The sequence below is a fragment of the Zootoca vivipara genome, chromosome 5 (assembly GCF_965207765.1).
Source record: "Zootoca vivipara chromosome 5, rZooViv2.hap1.1, whole genome shotgun sequence".
Lineage (NCBI taxonomy): Eukaryota > Metazoa > Chordata > Lepidosauria > Squamata > Lacertidae > Zootoca > Zootoca vivipara.
Genome location: NC_142588.1, coordinates 27,669,355 through 27,690,682, shown reverse-complemented (window position 1 = coordinate 27,690,682; position 21,328 = coordinate 27,669,355). Strand labels below are relative to the sequence as shown.

Below are 21,328 nucleotides of genomic sequence, written 5' to 3'. Positions count from 1 at the left end.
ACAGCTGCCACAGGAATCCAACACGGTGTGGGTGTTTCCCAGCGTATTTCATGTGGGCAGTTGTAACATTAGAAGTGGCTACAGGAGAAAGAAGTCAGCTAGGTTGGTATTGAGGAGATAGCCTCACTTGCCTGCTCTTTCATGGTTTTTAACATCCTTTGCTTCTCTTCCCTGGTCATAGTGAATGGCGGCTGGTCCACCTGGTCAGAATGGTCCCCATGCAGCAACCGCTGTGGTCGTGGATGGCAAAAGCGCACCCGGACCTGCACCAATCCTGCGCCTCTCAACGGTGGCTCCGTTTGCGATGGACAGTCCTTGCAGAAGATCGCCTGCAGCACTATGTGCCCAGGTGAGGGCATCTCGGACAGCTACTTCTGGACTCTGCACAGTGAGCAGAGTTTCTGTTTGTGTAGCACAGAATCTGGTGGCAAAGCTCGCCGTAGCCAGTTGACTTAGACTCAGTACCCTGTACAGAGCGTTAGAGTATCTCAAGCAGCAGGAGCCAGGCAGCAGAGCATTGGGGAGCCATATCTGCTTTAGAAAACAATCCGCCAGTTTCCAAATGCCATTTATTAAAACAGCTCATTCTTTATTTAGAACTACCTTTAAATATCAAGCGTTTGGGGAAAGGCATCCAATATTCCGTTCCGTACAAAAATTCTGTGTACATTATAGTGCAATGATATTTATGTTGAGTCACAACTGAAGTGAGACTCATAATTTACAGGAAGAACTGCTAACATCACAGCATCTGCTAGCAGCAAGATGTGTTATTGCAAGGAATTGAGGGAAATAACAATGCTCTTAACACTTGCGGTCTGGAGGGACGAAACAGGATAAACAATAAAGAAGCGGGTTGTTTCGTGAGAATTCAATATACTTTTGTGCCTGGCTGCTCTTTTTAAACTTCAAAAGAAAGCAAAAAAGTAATAATCATACATGTGATGATGGGAGGCTGGAACCTTAAGAAAGGCGAATTTGGGAATGCATGTGCTAGTCAAATCTGTTCCATTTAGTTTAATTTTTTAAAATTACATTTAATGCTTGGTTGGGATGAAAACTGGCAGATGTGGCAAGAAAGCAGGCGGTGCTTTAAAAACGAGGAAGCTGCTATAGTAGTTAGAACCTACAGCTTTCAAGATGTCACCTTATTTTTTTGGTAGGTGACCTTTAGCAAGCCACAGTCTTTTGCCTCAGCTCACCGGCTGCATTATGGGGTTAATGATACTGATCTACATTGCAGGCTTGTTCAGAGGACTGCTAAAACGCAGCATAGAAATTCTAACTGTAGGTGCACGCCTGGAAATAGTTGCTTGTGTCAATATGTGTCACATTAAGGCACACTTAAAATACAGTGGTACCTCGCAAGACGAATGCACTGCAACTAATTTTTCGCAAGACGAATGCGTATTGCGATCTGATGGTGACTCACAAGACGAATTAGTTTTGCAAAAAAAAGTCTTGCGAATCACAGTTTCCCATAGGAATGCATTGAAATTTAATTAATGCGTTCCTATGGGCAAAAAAAGAAATTTCAATGCATTCCTATGGGAAACCGCGATTCGCAAGATGAATTTTTCGCAAAACGAATTGACTCGCGGAACGAATTAAATTCGTATTGCGAGGCACCACTGTACAAAAATATTGTGGCGTAAAAACACTTACGTGTGGGAGATAGTGCACGTCTTCGACTTGGAAGACCTTCCTGTGTTGGAATTTTGCAATGTTTAAAGTCTGGTCTTGCCTGCCAGCCAGTATTACTTGACTTTTTGGTTGGGGCCGGTGGTTCCAGAAGGTGATTTCACAAGGGCATCCCAGCATTCTGCTTTTTTCAGGAGTTCGTAAGCTAGTCCTACAAGAAATTGTTTCCTCCCCCCCCCCGCCAACCCCTTCTGCCTGTGCATCTCTAATTTGTTTCCTTCCTTTATGGTGATGATTCTGGTGATGGATTAGTCCCTGACTGTCTTTTCCCTCCCGAAATGCAGTAGACGGAGCTTGGACGGAATGGAGCAAGTGGTCAGCCTGCAGCACAGAATGCACGCACTGGAGGAGCAGAGAATGCGCGGCCCCTTCGCCCAGGAATGGAGGCAAAGACTGCAACGGAGTGCTGCTTGACTCCAAAAACTGCACTGATGGGCTCTGTATGCAAAGTGAGTCAATTTGCTGTGCCTAATAAGAAGCAGAGGGGAAAGGGAAGACAGAAGGAAGGAAGGTTTTTCAGTTGCACTGAAAAAGCTCTGCAGTTGGCCATATAAGACCCAGTGACAAACTTCTGTTGCCAACTTGGCAGGGGGAGAACATCGACTGCATCCTTTCAGCTCCTTACCCAAATCTATTACCAGTCCCAATGAACTTCTCTGGCCACCTAAGTTCACAAGCTTGAAACTTAAGTTAACTTAAGGTCATTTAAGGAATGGAAGTTTCCTCTCAGCTCTGTCCCAATGCGGTTACCTGAGACCCACAGAAAGCCTCTCTTGAGGGCTGGGGGTCCCTTTTGAACCGTGTTGGAGGGAGTACCAAGGGGGGCTGCTGAGAAGAGGAAGAGACACAAAACTTCCACTCCATAAACTTTATTTCTTAAATATTTTTTCTATACCTAAGATTTATGGATGTGTTGCACACATACTTACTGGGTACACTTGTCACAGAGCTGTGATTATTTTTAGCTCCCTGTTGAGTGCACACATTCCGTAGCAAACCTGCATTTGACACTGTGTAATGTGTAGATCATCCCATTGCCTCTGCCTCTGGTTGGCATCAGCCTTCTAGGTGAATGGTTTCAAGTCTTGGAGGTGCATGGAGATAGCACGCTAGGGCATAGTGGCAAGCAAAACCAACTGAGGTGCAAGCTGCTTCTGAGTCTGCTGCTTAGGAATGGGCTGCAGATCCTTGCAGCCCACCTGAATGGGTTCCAGTTGCACTGTTGCCCAGCCAACAGTCAACTTGAGACTGGTGATTGATGTAGACACCTGTACTCAAAGGATATGTAGGTCATTCAGAAGAGTAGAATCTTTCAGTTATCTGTATGAACTGCTGGCTGCCTTTGCAGATAGATAGATGATAGATAGATAGATGATTGATAGATAGATAGATAGATCAAGAGAACTATTTTGAGAAGTGTATGGTAAGGTTAGTGGGTGAAATGCCAGCTGTTCCTTAATGAGATTTGAGTCCTAATCTTGAATGTGAATCTTCTGGAGAAGGTGGAAGAACTGTCATTCAGAACCCATGATGGCAGGATCCCTCTTCCACCTGTAGAGCTCAAAGAGTGAAACTATGAGAAGTGGAATGGGGTGGTCTCTTCATACAAGAAAGGAGAACACAGGTGGGCAGGGTAAAGCATTGACATTTCCTTCAGAAATCCATCAGTTGTCTTAGTGCTGGGGAAAGCAATCCAGTGGATTTTGTTCAACAATGTGATCCCCTAAAGAAATGGGTCCTGATGGTATCTCAGTGGGATTTTTGCTTTGCATGAACACCTGGCTTAAACTTGATCCAGATCTCTCAGGATACAGAAATTACTTTCAGTGCTAAGACTAAGCCCCAGAAGCCAAGAAGCAATAATAAAGAAAAATATATTTAGACAAGTGCAGAGTGAATTTTCCTTGGCACTACATGACAACAATCAGCCTCTTCCCTACCCCCACTCTGCTCTCTAGCTCAACAGTCCTGCAGCCTGGAAAGGACCTTTGCCTGACAGCTCTTGTCCTGTGGCCCTTTAGGATATTTGACAGCTCAGGAAAGCACATTGCTTTGCCAGTATTCTCTTGCCGACATCTTCAATCCAGTCTGCCTGTACATTCATGAACATTCCATGACATCACAGTAGCTCAGCCAGTGTCTGAAGTGCTCATTGGGTGGTTACAGGAAGGCAGGAGGCAGAAGATGTTTGGTTTTAACCCTTCTACTCTAAACTTGAGGCAAGGCTGGGGAGAATTGCTGTATTTGTTTTTCTCTTCACATCATCCAAATAAATTGCCTGAACGAGCAGAAAAGCAAACTTTGCTACAAGAGCAGTCCTGCTTTTTTAAAAATAATAATAATTGTGACAGTGCTGCCACCTGGTGTAGTCATGTTGATTTCCGTTGTGATACCTTCCTGGCTCATTATTTTGCCCGAATTTATACCGCTGCCTGAATTCTGTCCTCCCACCGCAATCTGCTCACCCCCCCAAAAATGCTATAATTCTAACCTCATGCCAATGCTGCATGAGAATGTACGTGTGTCGTTTTAAATGGAATCACTGGATTGATCCATGTTGGCAGATAGCAGAGATGAGGGGGAGTCCTGTACAGAGACATAATTTATTTTTTGAAAAAGGGGGAAAAGCATCTTCCCCTCCCTCCAGTAGCTGCTGGCTCTGGAGAAGCTCACTGCTGGGGAAAATTAAGGCATCATGACAGCCGAGGTCGGGTGCAGTTTGCAAGCACAGTCAAGCTGCGCACCATGGCAGCCTGCTGCTGGCGATTAACACTTAAACAGGCAAATGGTACTGAGAAGAAAACCAAGCAGCAACACACCGAGAGGCAAGAAGCACTGTGCTCTGTGCACCTCCCCATCGCCTAACAACCCCACACCCCACCCCCCAAAAATAATAATCAGTACTTCTCTAGTGTGTGGGAACTTTCAACATGCAGCAAGTCTGAAGAACTTTAAGATGAATTGGAATTATTCTGTTCTTCTTCTTTAGCATTTTGTCTCCCTCATTCCTCTCTTCTTCTTCTTCCTCCTCCACCATCCCAACCATATATGTGTCCCTGCCACTTTGGGATCACCATATACTTCATCAGTGCTTTTTATCTGGGAGGACGCAGGGGTACGCATACCCCTAAACATTTTGTGAATCTAAGTTTGGCCTCATTGAGGGACAGTATTTCAATAGGAGTAGGAAAATGAGAGTACCCCTAAACATATATATATGTTTATATATTATATTTATATATATAGGGGGGAAGCGGACCCAGGTGGCGCTGTGGGTTAAACCACTGAGCCTAGGGCTTGCTGATCAGAAGGTCAGCGGTTTGAATCCCTGTGACGGGGTGAGCTCCCGTTGCTTGGTCCCAGCTCCTGCCAACCTAGCAGTTCGAAAGCACGTCAAAATGCAAGTAGATAAATAGGAACCGCTACAGCGGGAAGGTAAACGGCGTTTCCATGTGCTGCTCTGGTTTGCCAGGAGCGGCTTTGTCATGCTGGCCACATGACCTGGAAGCTATATGCCAGCTCCCTCGGCCAATAATGCGAGATGAGCACGCAACCCCAGAGTCGGTCACGACTGGACCTAATGGTCAGGGGTCCCTTTACCTTTACCTTTATAGGGGGGAAGCACTGTGCTTCATTCATCTGAAGATGTGGATGCAGGCCCACGAAAGCTTCTGCCAGTCAACATGGCACTTTTCAGGTGTTGCTGGATTACAACTCCCATAATTCCTGGCAGTAGGCCATGCCAGGAGTTGGATCTGATGGGAGTTGGAATCCCTTGACCTCTGGAGTACACCTTTTGAGGCTTACGCTGTAATATATGTGCGCGTCCTTAATGTCCTACAACACTGTTGGGTTTCACTGCAGCAGACCAGCATGGCTCCCCCACCAGAAAATAAATTAGATGCTACTGCTTCTCTCAGCACTTTCTTATGCTGATTGGGTGGGTGGTAGGAGGTTTTTGGTGGTGATTGGGGTAACTGACTGCCACTAACAGAGGACAGGACAGCCAAGAAACATGGCAGCTCAGTGCTTCTGTCCAGATGAGTTGTAGTCAATGCTTTTTTTCTTAAAAAATGTTTAAGGGTACTCTCATTTTGACTCAAGAAAATCACCATTTTATAGTTCAAATTGGGAAAAATAAATACAGTAAATGGACAAAAGTACAAAGATTCACAAAATGTTTAGGGGTGTGTGTACCCCTGCGTACCCCCAGAAAAAAGCACCGGTTGTAGAATTGTGCCTGAGAGGACTGGTGGGTCACATGTTGTGAAGAACCAATAGAAGTGCAGTAGGGTGGTTCGTACCAACTGGCCACATAGCCGTGGGGGGCTTCCATGGTCGTGGGAGGTATGGCAATGAATACCAGTGGTTGGGGGGAGCAACCACAGGAGACGGCTATCATCATTGTGCCCTGCTGGCTAGCCATCCTAAGAAACAGACCGCTGGACCAGATGGACTCTTGCTCTGCTCTTAGGCACGTTAGCACAGCATCCCAGACCATGATGTTGGTTTTACATTTCGCAGGCACCCGCCTGATACTGTGGGCAGATACAGCAGTGCAGATATTTGAGAGGTGTTGCTTGTGGAGTGAATATGTCAGCCTCCTCCTCCTCCCTTCCAGCTTCAGTTTATGTGGCTTTGTCTTGCATGTAACTTCAGTACAAATTGTGCTTACGTTTTCACCATATCCTTAGTCCTCGGTTTGCCAGAGCTGCTAAACTGCCCTTTGTTTTCTTTTGTTACCATCTTCATTGTCACCATTCTCATTTTTCAACCTTTGTTTTTGAACTTTGTTTTTCCCGACAGATAAAAGATTTGTAAGCGAGCCCAAAAGTCACCGTAAGTCTCCATTTCATAGCCATTTTCTTTCATTTGTTGTACATTTAAGCTTTCGGTTTGGTTCGGGTTTGTCTGCTGTACATGAACCTTTGCCCTACCTCAGTATTAAAACATTCCTGGAGAACAGAGATGCTCTAGGACCATCTCTGTGTGACTCTAGCAGCCTCAAGGGAGCTGAAGTCAGTGGGAGGGGGAATGTAGGCATTGCTAGGCCTGGTGGACCTTGAAAAGCAAACTGGGTTTATTTTAGAAACTAGAATCAAACCTGGTTTATCTCCGATTCAATAGGAAAGATACTGTGGTGGTTTTAAGTTCAGTGCTTGTTTAAATAATAAAGGTTTGTAGCCTCCAGAAGGAAGAAGAAGCATGTGATGTTCTGGGCTCTTTCCCTGAACATTTCAGCTTGCTTGCTTGCTGTTTTCTTTAAAAAAAAAGAAAAAAAGAAGTCTCTCTAGCCTTTTTGTTTACAGAGATATAATGGAAAACGTGCTGGCCATTTTCTACCCACTTGCTCCCAGTAAAACAAACCTGCTCCTAGTGTTGCGGATAGCAGCAGCAAGCACACTGGGATGGCTGACAGCCACTTGTCGTTGCAAAAAAATTAATATTAGGCCATTCTTTTTTTTTGTTTTTCTCAGTTTTGCCTTGACCTAATATTACAGTTCTCCCAGTATACCTTGGGATATCACATACACACACAACATTTTGGGTCATGGGAATGAATTAATAATGATGATGATGTTGAAAATATCAGTTCTTTGTATAAAATCAAAAACTATACTCCACCAACACCTGTTATTCCCTTGACTAAATTCAGTGTACTGTTTCAATGGAAATTAAAGCTATAGCTCATCCATTCATCTACAAGAGCGAGAAAGAGAAACGCTTTGCTTTCGTTTCTTGCTCAGTTCTTCCCCTCCTGGCTTTCTCTCTCTCTCGCCCTCAAGTAACTTGTTGATGTTTCTGTAACTCCTTGACATAGGGCTATAGCAATGGCGTTATTTTGTTTCATTTTTGTTTTTATTTTGCCAGAGATGGGGGGTGTTCTTGTTGCGCACCCCTCCCCTCTCATTGCGGCAGTGTGCCATCAGTTGCTGCACTGCGTGGCAATAAAACGTGATAACGTCTGTGAACGTGAAGCTTGGAAGGCATAGCTGTTTCTGCATGAGTAGCATCCAGTGCAGAATATTTATTAGCTTCATCAGTGATAGCTTATCTTCTGTAATGCAGACTGAAAAATCAAATAAAGGGAGGATAAAGGTGGCAGGGTAATTGCTACTCTTCCAACTCTGCCGTTCTCTGCCACCTAAAAATTCTCTTGCTGTTTCAAAGGACCTTTGCTCAGTCTCCCTTGCTTCTCCTTATGCCCAGAATGCCCTCTCGGAATGCCCTACCTTACCCTGCCGCCCCCCCCCTTTATTCTAAAGCTATTTCAAAACTATTCATGCAAAGCCTGTGCATCTCAACACCTTAGCTTCCATGTCTTGATCATGTGAATCCCTTGCCTGTTGCCTCCCTTCTGTTTTATTTCCGTTGTCAAACTTGAGGCTGCAAGCTCCCTGGGGCTCTCCCTGTTGCTCCTGCTCCTGCTCTGAAGTGCCATGCATATTGATGGTGACACCTTAATAAATAACATTAGCATGGGAGTCAACCCTCCCAAGCCCCGAAGTGTTTTAGCAGTATTCCTTGCTGTTGTATTTCACCTTCTAGTCCGATGGAGGGAAATTACTTCTGTAGCAAGCAATGATGGAAGCTTGGCATGGAGCGTTCCTCTGTCTACCCTAGCAATCCCTATAGATTGGGAAATGGCACTGATTGGATACTTCAAAGCCTGTAAATTCTCCATTATTTCTTCCATATGCCTTTTCCGGTAGTACCCTCAGAGAAGAAATTTCCAGTGGATCACACACAATTGTACATGTAGTCCAGATATAATTACATTTTTAAAAAAACAACAACAACAACAACAACAACAGCAACACCTTGATTCAGTTCGACATAGTCTCCTTCAGAAAGAAGGAACCTGTGACAACAGGGCATGATAATGGGGGAGCTTGGAGAAGAGGGAAACAGTTAAAATCAAAGACAGGGGTGGAGGGAACAGATCATTGTAAATGCCAGTCGCTTGGTTTATCTGGAGTAATTCTAGATTTGATTGGATATATTTCTATGCCACTTTCCATTCCAATGAATCCCAAAGCGGCTTACAAAATAATCAGTAACATGATAGAACAGAATAGAGCGTCACAAATACCACATGAATCATACAGAATAATTAACAAAGCATTAGTGAAACAATTACAATCTATAAAACACTGTTAACAAAGCAGCAACTAAAAAATAATAATAAGCTAAACATTGCATGTTAAAGAAAAAAGGTCATGCTTTTTTATTAGCAAATCCATACAGCATTTCTTTTGGAGGCAGTCATGGGAAGAGGCTTCAGTTCTTTCTATCGTCTTAAATGTGGCCAAACTGCCCCCCCTCCCAGGTCTTCTTGGACATGTTTGAACAAATTGATCTGCAGAACTTTGGAAGTGTTGAATCCAAGGCCCAGCATTTTTGGCATAAATAAACTTTATAAAGCCAAGGAGATTTTAAAGATGAAACTCAACATAGTAGAGGTTGGGGTAGGGGGAGAGCTCACTAGGCAGCAAACATCATTTGCGAGCTCATCCACTCAGGAGCTGATGGTGCCTTGTTGTCCAGAGCAATCTAGGAGCTGTTTGCTACCAAAACGAACCTACAGGAGAGATTGACTCGGTTCATGGACTGTTGATCATTTCTGTGCATCCAGTCTCATAGAGCAGCAGTGTTGTTGTTGTTGTTGGTGTTGTTGTTGTTTTTTCCTCAGGCGTGTGCACATTTTTAAAAGTTCAAGGTAGATGACTTTTATTGCAGTCCTCTCTTCTGCACACCAAGGGAGATCAAGGAGTCACAGCACGCGTCATGTATAAATAGATAGACCCAGAGGCAATGTTAATTAGGGGTCCGCGACTGTGCCAAGGTTGTCCAAGGTTTTCTGTCTAGGTCATTTAAAGCATAGGCAGGTGTACATTAAGAATTTTGCATTAAGGCTTGCTGATCTTCTCCAAACCACCAAAATAAGCTTGCCTTTGTCTGGGAGGGAGCCTAATTCTTCCACCACTTGCCCTTCTTTCCAGGGACTGCATGCCGCAACACAGCAATACAAAAAGGGGAAAAGTTGTGATTATTGTAGCTGGTATAGCTCAGTTGGTAGAGCATGAGACTCTTAAATCTCAGGGCTGTGGGCTCGAGCCCCACATTGGGCAAAAGGTTCCTGCTTTGTAGGGGGTTGGGCTAGATGACCCTCGGGGTCCCTTCCAACTTTACAGTTCTATGATGTCATCATACCTTTTGTCTCAGTGTTGTATTCCATTTACAAATCAGTCAAGCTTCCAGCTTGATCTCCGTAGCCTAAAGAGAAAGGCATTTGGTGGTTTATGTGTGTGTCCAACCCAGCCATGCACCTTGCTGTAAAGAATGACAATAGGGAACATGCTACTAACAGATAACATTCCTGAGTAGCAGTCACATGCAAATTCCCTCAAAGCAAAGACTTGCCTGAGCAAACATTTTTAATCTTTCTCTCTCTTCCCTCTAGTACTGGAGGCTACTGGTGACGTGGCCTTGTACGCTGGTGTTGTGGTTGCCATCTTTGTGTTCATTGTTATCCTGATGGCTGTCGGGGTGGTTGTGTACAGGCGTAGCTGCCGGGACTTTGACACTGACATAACAGACTCTTCAGCTGCTCTGACAGGAGGCTTCCACCCAGTCAATTTCAAGACCTCCAGACATGGTAAGACCCCAGCTTGCTCACAAGGTTCACATCCTGTTGCTTTTGGGCACCCATTTTCGTACATCCTTGAACCTCATAAGGCAGAAGGAGAAAACAGATACAACCAAGCATTCAAACTGAAGGCCACTAGAGCCCATTGTGGAGAAAGAGGTGGACTTGGTCCAGGGCAAACTGGGTTCAAATCCTGGCTAGCCTGGAACTCTCTGGGTGCTTTCTTTTTTTCTCAATTAACTAAATCACTTGTGAGACTAAACAAGATGGAAAGTGTGAAATAAACCGTAGAAGTTTGAAATAAATAAATAAATAGATAGATAGATAGATAGATAGATAGATAGATAGATAGATAGATAGATAGATAGAAAAAACTGGCCTAAATTCAGAAGAAGGCTACATCAGTTAGCCTGTAAACATTTGTCAAAACCTGACACATTATCCAACAGGAGGAGGTGGTAGAACTGTAAGCCGTTCAGTTTGCAAGTGGAGGCCCACACTTTTGAATAAAATCTCCGTGCATGTTTTCTGGTGTATGTTAAAGTTTGTTAACCATTCAGACAAGCTTTCGGGGAGTAGCTGTGCTGTCTGTGTCTATTTCCTTCTATGAGAAACATACCATTCTTTTTTGCAGACACCCCCCAATTGCTGCACCCTTCAATGCAGCCCGACCTGACAGCCAATGCAGGCGTGTACCGCGGCCCCATGTACGCCTTGCAAGATTCCTCCGACAAGATCCCCATGACCAACTCTCCCTTGCTTGACCCACTCCCTAACCTCAAGATCAAAGTGTTCAATTCCTCCACAACATCATCCTCGCCCGGGATGCATGAGGGGACAGACCTGCTGGGAGTCATGCCCTCAGGCACCTTCCCAGGGGAGAACCTCAGGGATAATCACTTCATGAACCTAAGGAACAAGACCATGGGCTCTCAGCAGCTCTTGACTCTGCCTCGGGAGCCTGGCAACAGTGCCACTGGGACATTTGGCTGCCTGGGAGGAAGGCTCACCATCCCTGGCACAGGTAAATGTCAGCATGAGGGGAAATTTCTACTGTCCTGACTTTATCTGAGAGTCCATTGAACCAAGAGGTTATGGGCAGGCTGACCTAAATATAGTCTGTAGTAGGTGAAGCTGGGGTTGCAGCACCTCGGACAGCTCTGAGCTGACACCTTGCTCCAGGGAGGTCTCAGAACCCAGCTGAGCTCCTATGTGCTCCCTAGTTGTGACCATCTCTTCTAGGTTTCTCCCCCTCACTGGTGAGTGGAGAACCTTAAAGGGATATTAATCTGTCCTAGAGCACCACGGTCTGTCGCCTCTCCACTTGTTCTTGCCAGGCACTTTAGAAAGGGGCGCAGCTGGTAAAAAGCATTGTCATCACCTAGAATTCCAGAAAGAGGCCCAAATCCATTAGTATCCTCAAAACACTGCTCCTGCTCCTGTAGGGGTGTGTGTGTCATTCCATGCAGAGCAGATATTTATTGCCATCAACAGTCCACATACCACAAGCATCTCTATCTTTGTCTATATTGAGTTTCAAGTTATTCACCCCCATCCAGGCTATTATTGACCTCAGGCAATCGTTCAAGAATGAGGCCTCCTGTTCACTTAGATGTTCTTCCAGGATGCAGTGGTTGGGAATTTTCAATCATCTTAAATTATTACAAGGGGAAGATCCCTGACTGTGTGCCTCATCTGCTGTGGGATGGCTCATCTCTACCTGCGCCATGGGTTTTCTTGCAGAGGGAGCGAAAAGGAACGCATAATGCACACTGCTAGAAGTAGCTTTTGGTTTAGCTCTGGTGCTAAATAAAACCAGAGTGGGTGAGAGGGGCACCTTCCCCAGGCGTCATCTGGGCAGAATCAGATAATGGGCACCAAAGGTCAAGTGATATATTGGCAGTTACTAAAACAATGTCCAGAGATGCCATCTTTTCTTTTTGGAATAATTAGGCACAGCTTTTGAGGTAATGGGTGAGAAACCAGGTGATGAGCTTTTTCGGGGGCTTTGCAGAGGGTTGCTAATGATGCAGACTGAGTCCACTGCATCTTCTCATTAGCTCTGTGCCTGCGGCCTAATATACTGACTTGGGGGAAGAGAGATTAGAGAGAAGGGAAGATGTACTGCAGAGCTGAGGGTTGTATCATTTTTAAATCTAGTAAAACCCTTTATTCATTCTCTTCTCCTCTGCTACCCCTTTCTGGTCCGTAGGGGTGAGTCTCTTGGTGCCACACGGAGCAATTCCTCAAGGGAAATTCTATGAAATGTACCTGATGATCAACAAAGCAGAAAACACCCTGTAAGTAAAGCAGAAGACATGCTGTGTTTTTCAATCTGGCCTGCATTATCAGAGGTTATCCGCGAGAGCTACTTTAGGCATGGTCAAAGGCTTGAGCATGCCCAGTGTAAGCTGTTCCCCATCCCCCACCCCACTCCAATTCATTCCACAATCTGCTTTCGTTAGTCCCCTTGATTTCAGCAAACAGTGTTTCGTTCAAGAAACACTACAAACTTGCATCCAGACTCAGTTGATTGCACTTAACGTCTGATTGAAGTCACTGTGTCATGATAGTCATGACCAAATTAAGCATCTCATTGATTTCATAGAGAGCAACATAGACACAGTTAGGTTTCTGCTGTGAGTCAGGATCCAACCCAAAGCCACTTTGGACATATTACTTTGAATCTTAGCCCAAGGCCTTTAATTTTCTCTTCTGACTGACTGCACTCAACTTACCATTAGTTTTTCTTCTTCTTTAATTTTTTTTGACAAAGTAATAAGAATAAATAAATAAGAATAAAAATGTGCATCCCACCCCCGAGACCATTCCATTGTAACTATCCAACCTCCCAAATTTTCAACACCTCTTGCGATGGTGTTGAAATGTGTTTGGTGAAATGCAATGATGTTTGACCCCTTTCCGTTGAACAGAACAAATTCTACAAACACCCTCCATATGTCCTCAAAATCATTTCTACTGCACATTCCCCGCCTTACCTTAATGTTGTTTAGTCGTTTAGTCGTGTCCGACTCTTCGTGACCCCATGGACCAGAGCACGCCAGGCACTCCTGTCTTGCACTGCCTCCCGCAGTTTGGTCAGACTCATGTTCATAACTTCGAGAACACTGTCCAGCCATCTCATCCTCTGTCGTCCCCTTCTCCTTGTGCCCTCAATCTTTCCCAACATCAGGGTCTTACCTTAATAGCACATGTTAATTTATCATTAATAGCTGTATCCCACACCTCTTTATACCATTCTTCCATTTTATATTCACCTTGCCCCTTCCACTTCCTAAGTATAATAACTCGTGCAGCAGTCAATAAAATTGTGAGCAAGTCCTTCATAGCCAGCAAACCTTCCACCCCATCATAAATTGATAATAATACTACCTCTGGACTTTTGGTCAGCTTCAACCGAGTGATTTCTGTTATCTCCTTAAACACCCTTTGCCCTCCCCCCCAAAATTGTACATATTTACACCCCAACCACATGTGCCGATTTCCTGGCATTCCCTCCAACATAACGCCAAATATTCCTAGTATTTCTTCTTTATATGAACCAAGGACAGCAATCCGGGATGCTGTTCGGTTGCTTAAAACCCCATTGAAGTTAAAGGGAGGGGAGACGGTGGCAGGTGGATAATTCTAACTAATTTAATATTTAGCCAGACTTCATTCAGGGACTTTATTCAGCAAATATTGCTCTCACCAGGTGAGATCCAAGCCATGCCCCATTTCATTCAAGCCATTCATTTCCTCTGAGGCCCAGATAACAGTTGCCACGGCCCAGTTGTTTGACTTCCTTCGTGTCACTGGAGACAACTTAGCTTTCTTCTCCTTGCCTTCTGTAGCTTTCCATCCGAAGGTACACAGACAGTGCTGAGCCCCATGGTGACCTGCGGCCCCACCGGGCTGCTCTTATGCCGCCCTGTCATCCTTACCATCCCTCACTGTGCAGAAGTCGGTTCCCCAGACTGGATGCTGCAACTGAAAACCCAGTCCCACCAAGGAAACTGGGAGGTAAGGCATTATAATGATTTGGGAATGGAATCAGCTGTTTCGTTGGTGAAGGCACCACATGCAATCTGTGGGTCAAGCCAGTTACTTAGAAACATGTGGTTATTTATCAGTTATAAAGCACTTTAAGGTAAGGAGATAGATACGTTTCTGGGTTTTTTTTCTCATCCACCCCTCCCTCCCCACACAACTCTATAACATCTATCAATCAACCAACCAACCAACCAACCAACCAATCTCTGCTGATAAGAAACCCCATTGCTCAAAATGTTGAACTTGCCCTTATATGATAGAGAACCCCCTTTTAAACACTACAATCGTGAGGTCTAGGAAGTTTACAACGCAGAAGTGAAAAGTCTGGGATAGCAGCATTTTTAAAGCTGATAAAAAGCTAATATATGCCAGTGCAGCGCCAGATTTATGCAAGGCAGGTGAGACCTTGCAGGTATTGCATTGCTGCCCTTCTGGAAGTATTGTAAATCAGGGTTATGTGTATGTATTGGCAGTTCTGCTGAAAATCCTCGCAATGGGGTGAGCTCCCGTTGTTCGGTCCCAGCTCCTGCCCACCTAGCAGTTCAGGAGCACGTCAAAGTGCAAGTAGATAAATAGGTACTGCTCTGGCAGGAAGGTAAACGGCATTTCCGTGCGCTGCTCTGGTTCGCCAGAAGCGGCTTAGTCATGATGGCCACATGACCCAGAAGCTGTCTGCGGACAAACGCCGGCTCCCTCGGCCTATAGAGTGAGATGAGCGCGCAACCTCAGAGTCACCGCGACTGGGCCTAACGGTCAGGGGTCCCTTTACCTTTACCTTTACTGTAGTTTTTCTTCTTGTTAGACAGAGCACCCTCAACCCTGATGCTAGTAAACAGGGAGACAAATCAATTGAATAATAATAATTTTAGCTTGGCTCATGCGCACCAGCAGCAAGAAAGTCACTGTCTTTTGACCCCAAACAGTGTTGACTGCCCAGTAGGATTTCTTTCTTTTTTATGTAAATGGTTTGGGGACCTTTACTATTTAAAATTTTGACAACTTGTGTTTCTGGAATTTTTTTTTGTTTAACTTACTCTTGGATACTTTTTGTTTTTCTGAGTTGCCATGGGCCTTGAATACAGACAATAAAAACCTAGCATGCTAACCAACTGGCCCCAGCCAATGGAAGTCGGCACCAGGAAGAAACTTACTTCTGTTTTTTTGCTCTTCCCACCCCTTTCTTCTCCTTTAGGAAGTTGTAACTCTGGATGAAGAGACTTTAAACACGCCCTGCTACTGCCAGTTGGAACCTAAGTGCTGCCATGTTCTGCTAGACCAGCTTGGGACATACGTCCTTGTGGGAGAGTCCTACTCTCGGTCAGCCATCAAGAGACTCCAGCTCGCCATCTTTGCCCCCACCCTTTGTACTTCGCTGGAATACAGTGTCAAAGTATACTGCCTGGAAGACACACCGGATGCCCTGAAGGTAACATTGCTCAGTTTGCCCCTCTTGAATTTCTTTGCACTTGACTTGCACTCCTTTTCAAGCAGAAGGTCCCAGATGGCTCCAGGCAGAGCTTGGAGAGATCACTCTCTGAAACCCTAGAGATTTGCTGCTAGTCAGGGCATACAGTACTGAGCTAGATTAAATCAGTGGTCTGATTCGTATACGGCAGTTTCCTGTTTTACATTTTACCCCTAGATTTGCTCTGAACATCCTACGGTACCTTTTTAAAAAAAGCTGTCATAGGGATTAGTCTTTTCATGCATCTAACAACAGTCAGTTCTGAAACTAAGTTCACAATAAAAGTGTGTTCATCTTTAATTCTCTGTTGGAATTCCTTGCTGTCTTTGCTGCGGCAGACTAAAGCCTTATTCATTTGATTTCTCTGTGCCGACTATACACTTGGGGACACGTAACTGAACATGTGAACTGTATCCACTAAGAAGCGTTGCGTTTGAGGTGGTGTGAAAATTCTTTTCTTTGGTATCATAGTATCATCCTTGCATTCAAGTCATCACTAGGGCATTGAGGAACTAGACCTAACATGACTTACCTTTTTGGAATCTGCACCTCTTAAGTGTCTAGGAATAAATCTTCAGCTAACAGAAATGTCAGCCTCTTCGTTGTCCTGCTCTGGGACTATGCTTGGGGCCATACCTCAGAGAGGGTAGGGGAAAACTATGTGCGCGGAAGTTGCATGTTCAGCACTACTTGTCCAACTTCCCCATTTGTTGTTACTTTGGACTGCTGCTGCCCAAAATGGCCATGCTGGCAGTCAAAGGAGCGTGCGATGCAACTTGGAAAAGAGTTGCTCTGGGGAGCAAAACTGCCTGATGCAATGCCATGAAAAGTGACCTGCAGTTTGGTTTCAGTAATAGGTTCCCTTAACTCATTCCTCAGAGACCAGCCTCCTTGCTTTAAATGGAGGTCCCCGGAGGGAAAGAAAGGGTGTCTGAAGGAGACTGTTTTATGCCCTGTTTTGAAGATATAACACAAGGGCTTCCCCCCGCCCCCTACAATTGCTGCTATGGCAAATCTCTCTGCAGTATTAAACACTGAATACAGTGGGGCTTACTTCCAAGGAAGCCTTCATGCAATTGTGCTGCTAGCATGCTGTGCACATTCAGAGCCCTCCTCACCCACACAACCAGACAGGGGTGTGCAATATGCTCACACTCCCCGGTATAATTGGTAGGCAGTACAAAGCCTGCAGATTGGCCTGTCCGGTGTAGGTACTAGGATCTGGGCCTTTGGCCTTCACTTGGTCATCAGGACAGCATCTCTGGGTTCAGGCGTGGCATTGCCTGGCTCTGACAGTAGGTCAGGAATTGTGCAGACCTTAGAGGCTTACCAATTGTTTTTCATATGCAAGCTTGTCTTGTAATCAGAGTTAAAATATGTGGGATTAAAAGACCCACTGGAAAACTTCCTGCTTGCTCTCAATCTGAAAAAATACCTATTTTTCAGGTTATTTCCAAAGCCTATCAATAATTGTAGCACTGCTTTGCATGACTAATGAAAGCAACCCATCATTCTTAATGAAGTATAAATCTCCATCTGCCCTCATCCTACAAGAGTGATTAGTTCCAGTGATCAAGCTGGTGTTTCCGATCTTGCTGCATTGTGTGTTTTTAACCTTGATGTCATGGTTGGTGTCTAGCTTCTCTTCATACACTGAAAGAGCCAGAAGAGGACTCTAGAAATCATCTTTTTGAGGTTTTTATTTAGGATATGACCAGTGAATCATAGGGAAGAAAACTCTGCGTTTCTGCTTCTCACATTGTCATGTTTATTGTCAGGGTGGTGCAGGAAGTAGAGGGTTGTTGTTTTCCTCCAAGATGTCATTGTGAGGGCTGAAAGGATTGTTGAGCTGGTTTGTCTGCTGAAATACTGCAGAAAACTATACAGGGGAAAATGCTGGAATTCCAAAACAGAGATGAGTATATGACTTGAGTTATAAGAGTATGAGATTCCGGATGGGATTTTTTTCCTGGTTGATTGGCTTGAATTATTATAGCACCAATCAGTCACAACCTGTTATGACACTAGTCAAAGGAATAGCGGTACATTGGGTTGAATCACTGTTACATCTAATTTTGCATCCTTCCTACTGACAGTGTCTAGAGGGATGCAGAGGAGAAGTTCACAAGGAAAGCACGAGGTGCTTCCAGGCACCCAAGCCCAGATGCTGGCAAAGTCCAGCTACCATGGCCAGAAAGATACATCTGGGCTTGTGCCACAAATGACTGGTAAACTGCATTAGACCTATGAGTGCTTGAGCCACCAGCAAGCAGCCTGGAAACACAGAGAGCCTAGTAGCTTCCTTTCAGAATGAGTTGCCTGTGCTATTTAGTATTGCAGCTTAAAGTGTCTGTGGTTCCCCCCCCCCTCCATGACCAGCAGCCCTGGTGGCAGTTGATAGTGGTAAAGGTAAATGTCTGATCAAGAGCAATTCTGCTTCAGGAGCTGCTGTGCAAAATAGAGAGTTATCAGTGCCCCGTCTGGCAGCATATGACAATCTGTGAGCATGGGAGGTGCTCGCTGGTTAAATTGCCATCATTTGTCCTGGGGCCTCACAGTTGTCCTTCCTCTCCTCCCCTCCCCTCTTGTCTCACAGGAAGTACTTGAATTAGAAAGGACTCTTGGTGGCTACCTGCTGGAAGAACCCAAGCCCCTGCTGTTTAAGGACAGTTATCACAACTTGCGTCTCTCCATCCATGATATCCCTCATTCACTTTGGAGGAGCAAACTCCTGGCCAAGTACCAGGTGAGTGGCTGGGTTGCCAGCATACCAACAACAGAGAGAGTGCCTCGATGGGACCCCAAGCAAAACTGCTTTTGTTCATCACTGTTCTCTTCCAGAATATTCCAGCACACATACACTCATTGAAAGGCCAGCCCCATTTTTTATTTTATCCTTGGTGAAATGGTACCACAAGAGAATTATGTCACTGGCTTTTTGGGGAGATACATTTCATATACCGTAGCAAGACTTTGTGACTGCTCTGTCCTCTCCCACATCCTTACTTCATGATTTCCACCAGAAGGTTCAGCGTTCTTTCATTTCTCCAGTCTCCTGTGGTACCCAACTCACACAGGTGTGAGACCCAAATTATCCTATGAATGAAAGACCCTATATGGGCCCATCCCCTGGGTGTACTGTGCTTAGGAGTCCTACAAAAGATCTGAATAGCACCTATAGACCACAGTGCCTTCCACACACAAAAAAAATACATCTCAGCCAGACCTCTTTGCATAAACACACACACATCATTGTAACTAAGCGACAATGCTTTCCAGAACAGGCCTGAACATCTTAAGAGCATACCGTGTTTCCCCTTTTTTAAGACACCGTCTTACAACTTTTTTTTCTCAAAAAAACACAGGGTGTCTTATTTTCGGTGGGGTGTCTTTTTTTTTTAATTACCTGATGATGATAAGATATAGTTTGCATTTCTGTACATTACATTTCTGTACATTAATTAATGATGATGATAAGCTATAGTTTGCATTTCTGTACATTACAAAAAGAGAAGAAAAAAAGAAGAAAAACTGGCTTAGGCGGTCCGCCCGGCCCGGCAGGGCGCTCCAAGCGCTTGGCGCTGCGCCGGTTCTGGGCGGCGGGGAGGCAGGTCTCCTCGGCTGGGTCAGGCGGAGACCGCTGGCTCGGGCACTCCGCCCGGCCGACAGAGCGCTCCAAGCGCTTGGTCTTGCGGAGCGCTCAACGCGCTCCACGCTGCAGCCGCCGTATCTGGGCGGCAGGGAGTCAGGTCTCCATGGCCGGGCCAGGCGGAGGCCGCTGGCTCAGGCGCTCCGCCCGGCGCGACAGAGCGCTCCAAGCGCTTGGTCCTGCGGAGCGCCCGACGCTGCAGCCGCCGGATCTGGGCGGTGGGGAGGGAGGTCTCCACGGCCGGGCCAGGCGGAGGCCGCTGGCTCAGGCGCTCCGCCCGGCGCGACAGAGCGCTCCAAGCGCTCGGTCCTGCGGAGCGCCCGACGCTGTAGCCGCCGGATCTGGGCGGTGGGGAGGGAGGTCTCCATGGCCGGGCCAGGCGGAGGCCGCTGGCTCAGGCGCTCCGCCCGGCGCGACAGAGCGCCCGACGCTGCAGCCGCTGGATCTGAGCGGTGGGGAGGGAGGTCTCCACGGCTGGGCCAGGCGGAGGCCGCTGGCTCGGGCGCTCCGCCCGGCGCGACAGAGCGCTCCAAGCGCTCGGTCCTGCGGAGCGCCCGATGCTGCAGCCGCTGGATCTGGGCGGTGGGGAGGGAGGTCTCCACGGCTGGGCCAGGCGGAGGCCGCTGGCTCGGGCGCTCCGCCCGGCGCGACAGAGCGCTCCAAGCGCTCGGTCCTGCGGAGCGCCCGATGCTGCAGCCGCTGGATCTGGACGGTGGGGAGGGAAGTCTCCACGGCCGGGCCAGGCGGAGGCTGCTGGCTCGGGCACTCCGCCCGGCCGACAGAGCGCTCCAAGCGCTCGGTCTTGCAGAGCGCTCAATGCGCTCCACGCTGCAGCCGCCGGATCTGGGCGGTGGGGAGGCAGGTCTCCTCGGTCGGGCCAGGCGGAGGCAAGACCGCTGGCTCGGGTGCTCTGCGCGCTCGTCGCTGCAGCAGCTGGCTCCAGGCACCGAGCCGGCAGGCTTCCTCCTGCTGCTGCTGCAGCCAGCGTTCTGAGTCCCGCTGGCTGGTTGGGGCGCTTGGCGGTCTCTCTCCACATGGCATGGAGGTATGTCTTATTTTCGGGGTATGTCTTATGTTTAGCAAATGTTTAAAAATCCTGCCATGGCTTACTTTATGGCTACGCCTTAAAAAAGGGGAAACACGGTAGGAAGAGTCCTGCTATGCCAAACCAAAAGTCATGCTTCCATGAAACCCACAAGCAGGACTTGAAGGCAATAACTTAAGAACCATCAAGCCAAACATATTCAGCCCACCAGGAGCGCCTTAATCCATTTTCTCCCCACCAGCCTGGAACTGGTTTGTTGATGCATCAGTGCTTTGTTGAGGAACTGGCTGGTGGGCTGCGTTTGACTTGAAGGACCAAAAGGCGTGCATACCTGTTCTGGTTGTGTAGGCTTGTTCCATTGCCACAGTGACCCACTGGCACATTTCCATTGTGATGGCATCCCAGTGTGCTGACATGTCATATTATTATTATTATTATTATTATTATTATTATTATTATTATTATTATTTGCTGCAGGAAATCCCCTTCTATCACATCTGGAGTGGCAGCCAGCGGGCACTTCACTGCACCTTCACTCTGGAGAGACACAGCCCAGCTTCCACAGAACTTACCTGCAAGATTTGTGTTCGGCAAGTGGAAGGAGAAGGGCAGATATTTCAGCTGCACATTACCCTTGGAGAGGTGAGCCAAGGGGATCCAGGCTGCGGAAGCAAGCAGGCTGTGTGCTTGGTTGGTAGAAGACAAGTGGAGCAGAATAAAATTTAACAGGAATCCCAGTGGCCTCTCTGAGCTATTGGCTAGAAT

General features: G+C 46.4%; 1 protein-coding gene across 2 annotated transcripts in view; it reads left to right on the top strand.

The window, feature by feature from the left end:
- UNC5B (unc-5 netrin receptor B) overlaps positions 1-21,328 on the top strand; it is a 170,973-nt gene that overhangs the window by 142,149 nt on the left and 7,496 nt on the right. The window contains exons 6-15 of one of the 2 annotated variants that reach the window (XM_035137966.3): positions 182-349; positions 1,986-2,150; positions 6,508-6,540; positions 10,166-10,360; positions 10,986-11,375; positions 12,564-12,651; positions 14,206-14,374; positions 15,597-15,830; positions 18,466-18,615; positions 21,041-21,205. In XM_035137966.3, the coding sequence (XP_034993857.2) occupies positions 182-349; positions 1,986-2,150; positions 6,508-6,540; positions 10,166-10,360; positions 10,986-11,375; positions 12,564-12,651; positions 14,206-14,374; positions 15,597-15,830; positions 18,466-18,615; positions 21,041-21,205 (1,757 nt within the window). The remainder of the gene's footprint in view (positions 1-181; positions 350-1,985; positions 2,151-6,507; positions 6,541-10,165; positions 10,361-10,985; positions 11,376-12,563; positions 12,652-14,205; positions 14,375-15,596; positions 15,831-18,465; positions 18,616-21,040; positions 21,206-21,328) is intronic. The other variant, XM_035137967.3, reaches the window with a different exon arrangement.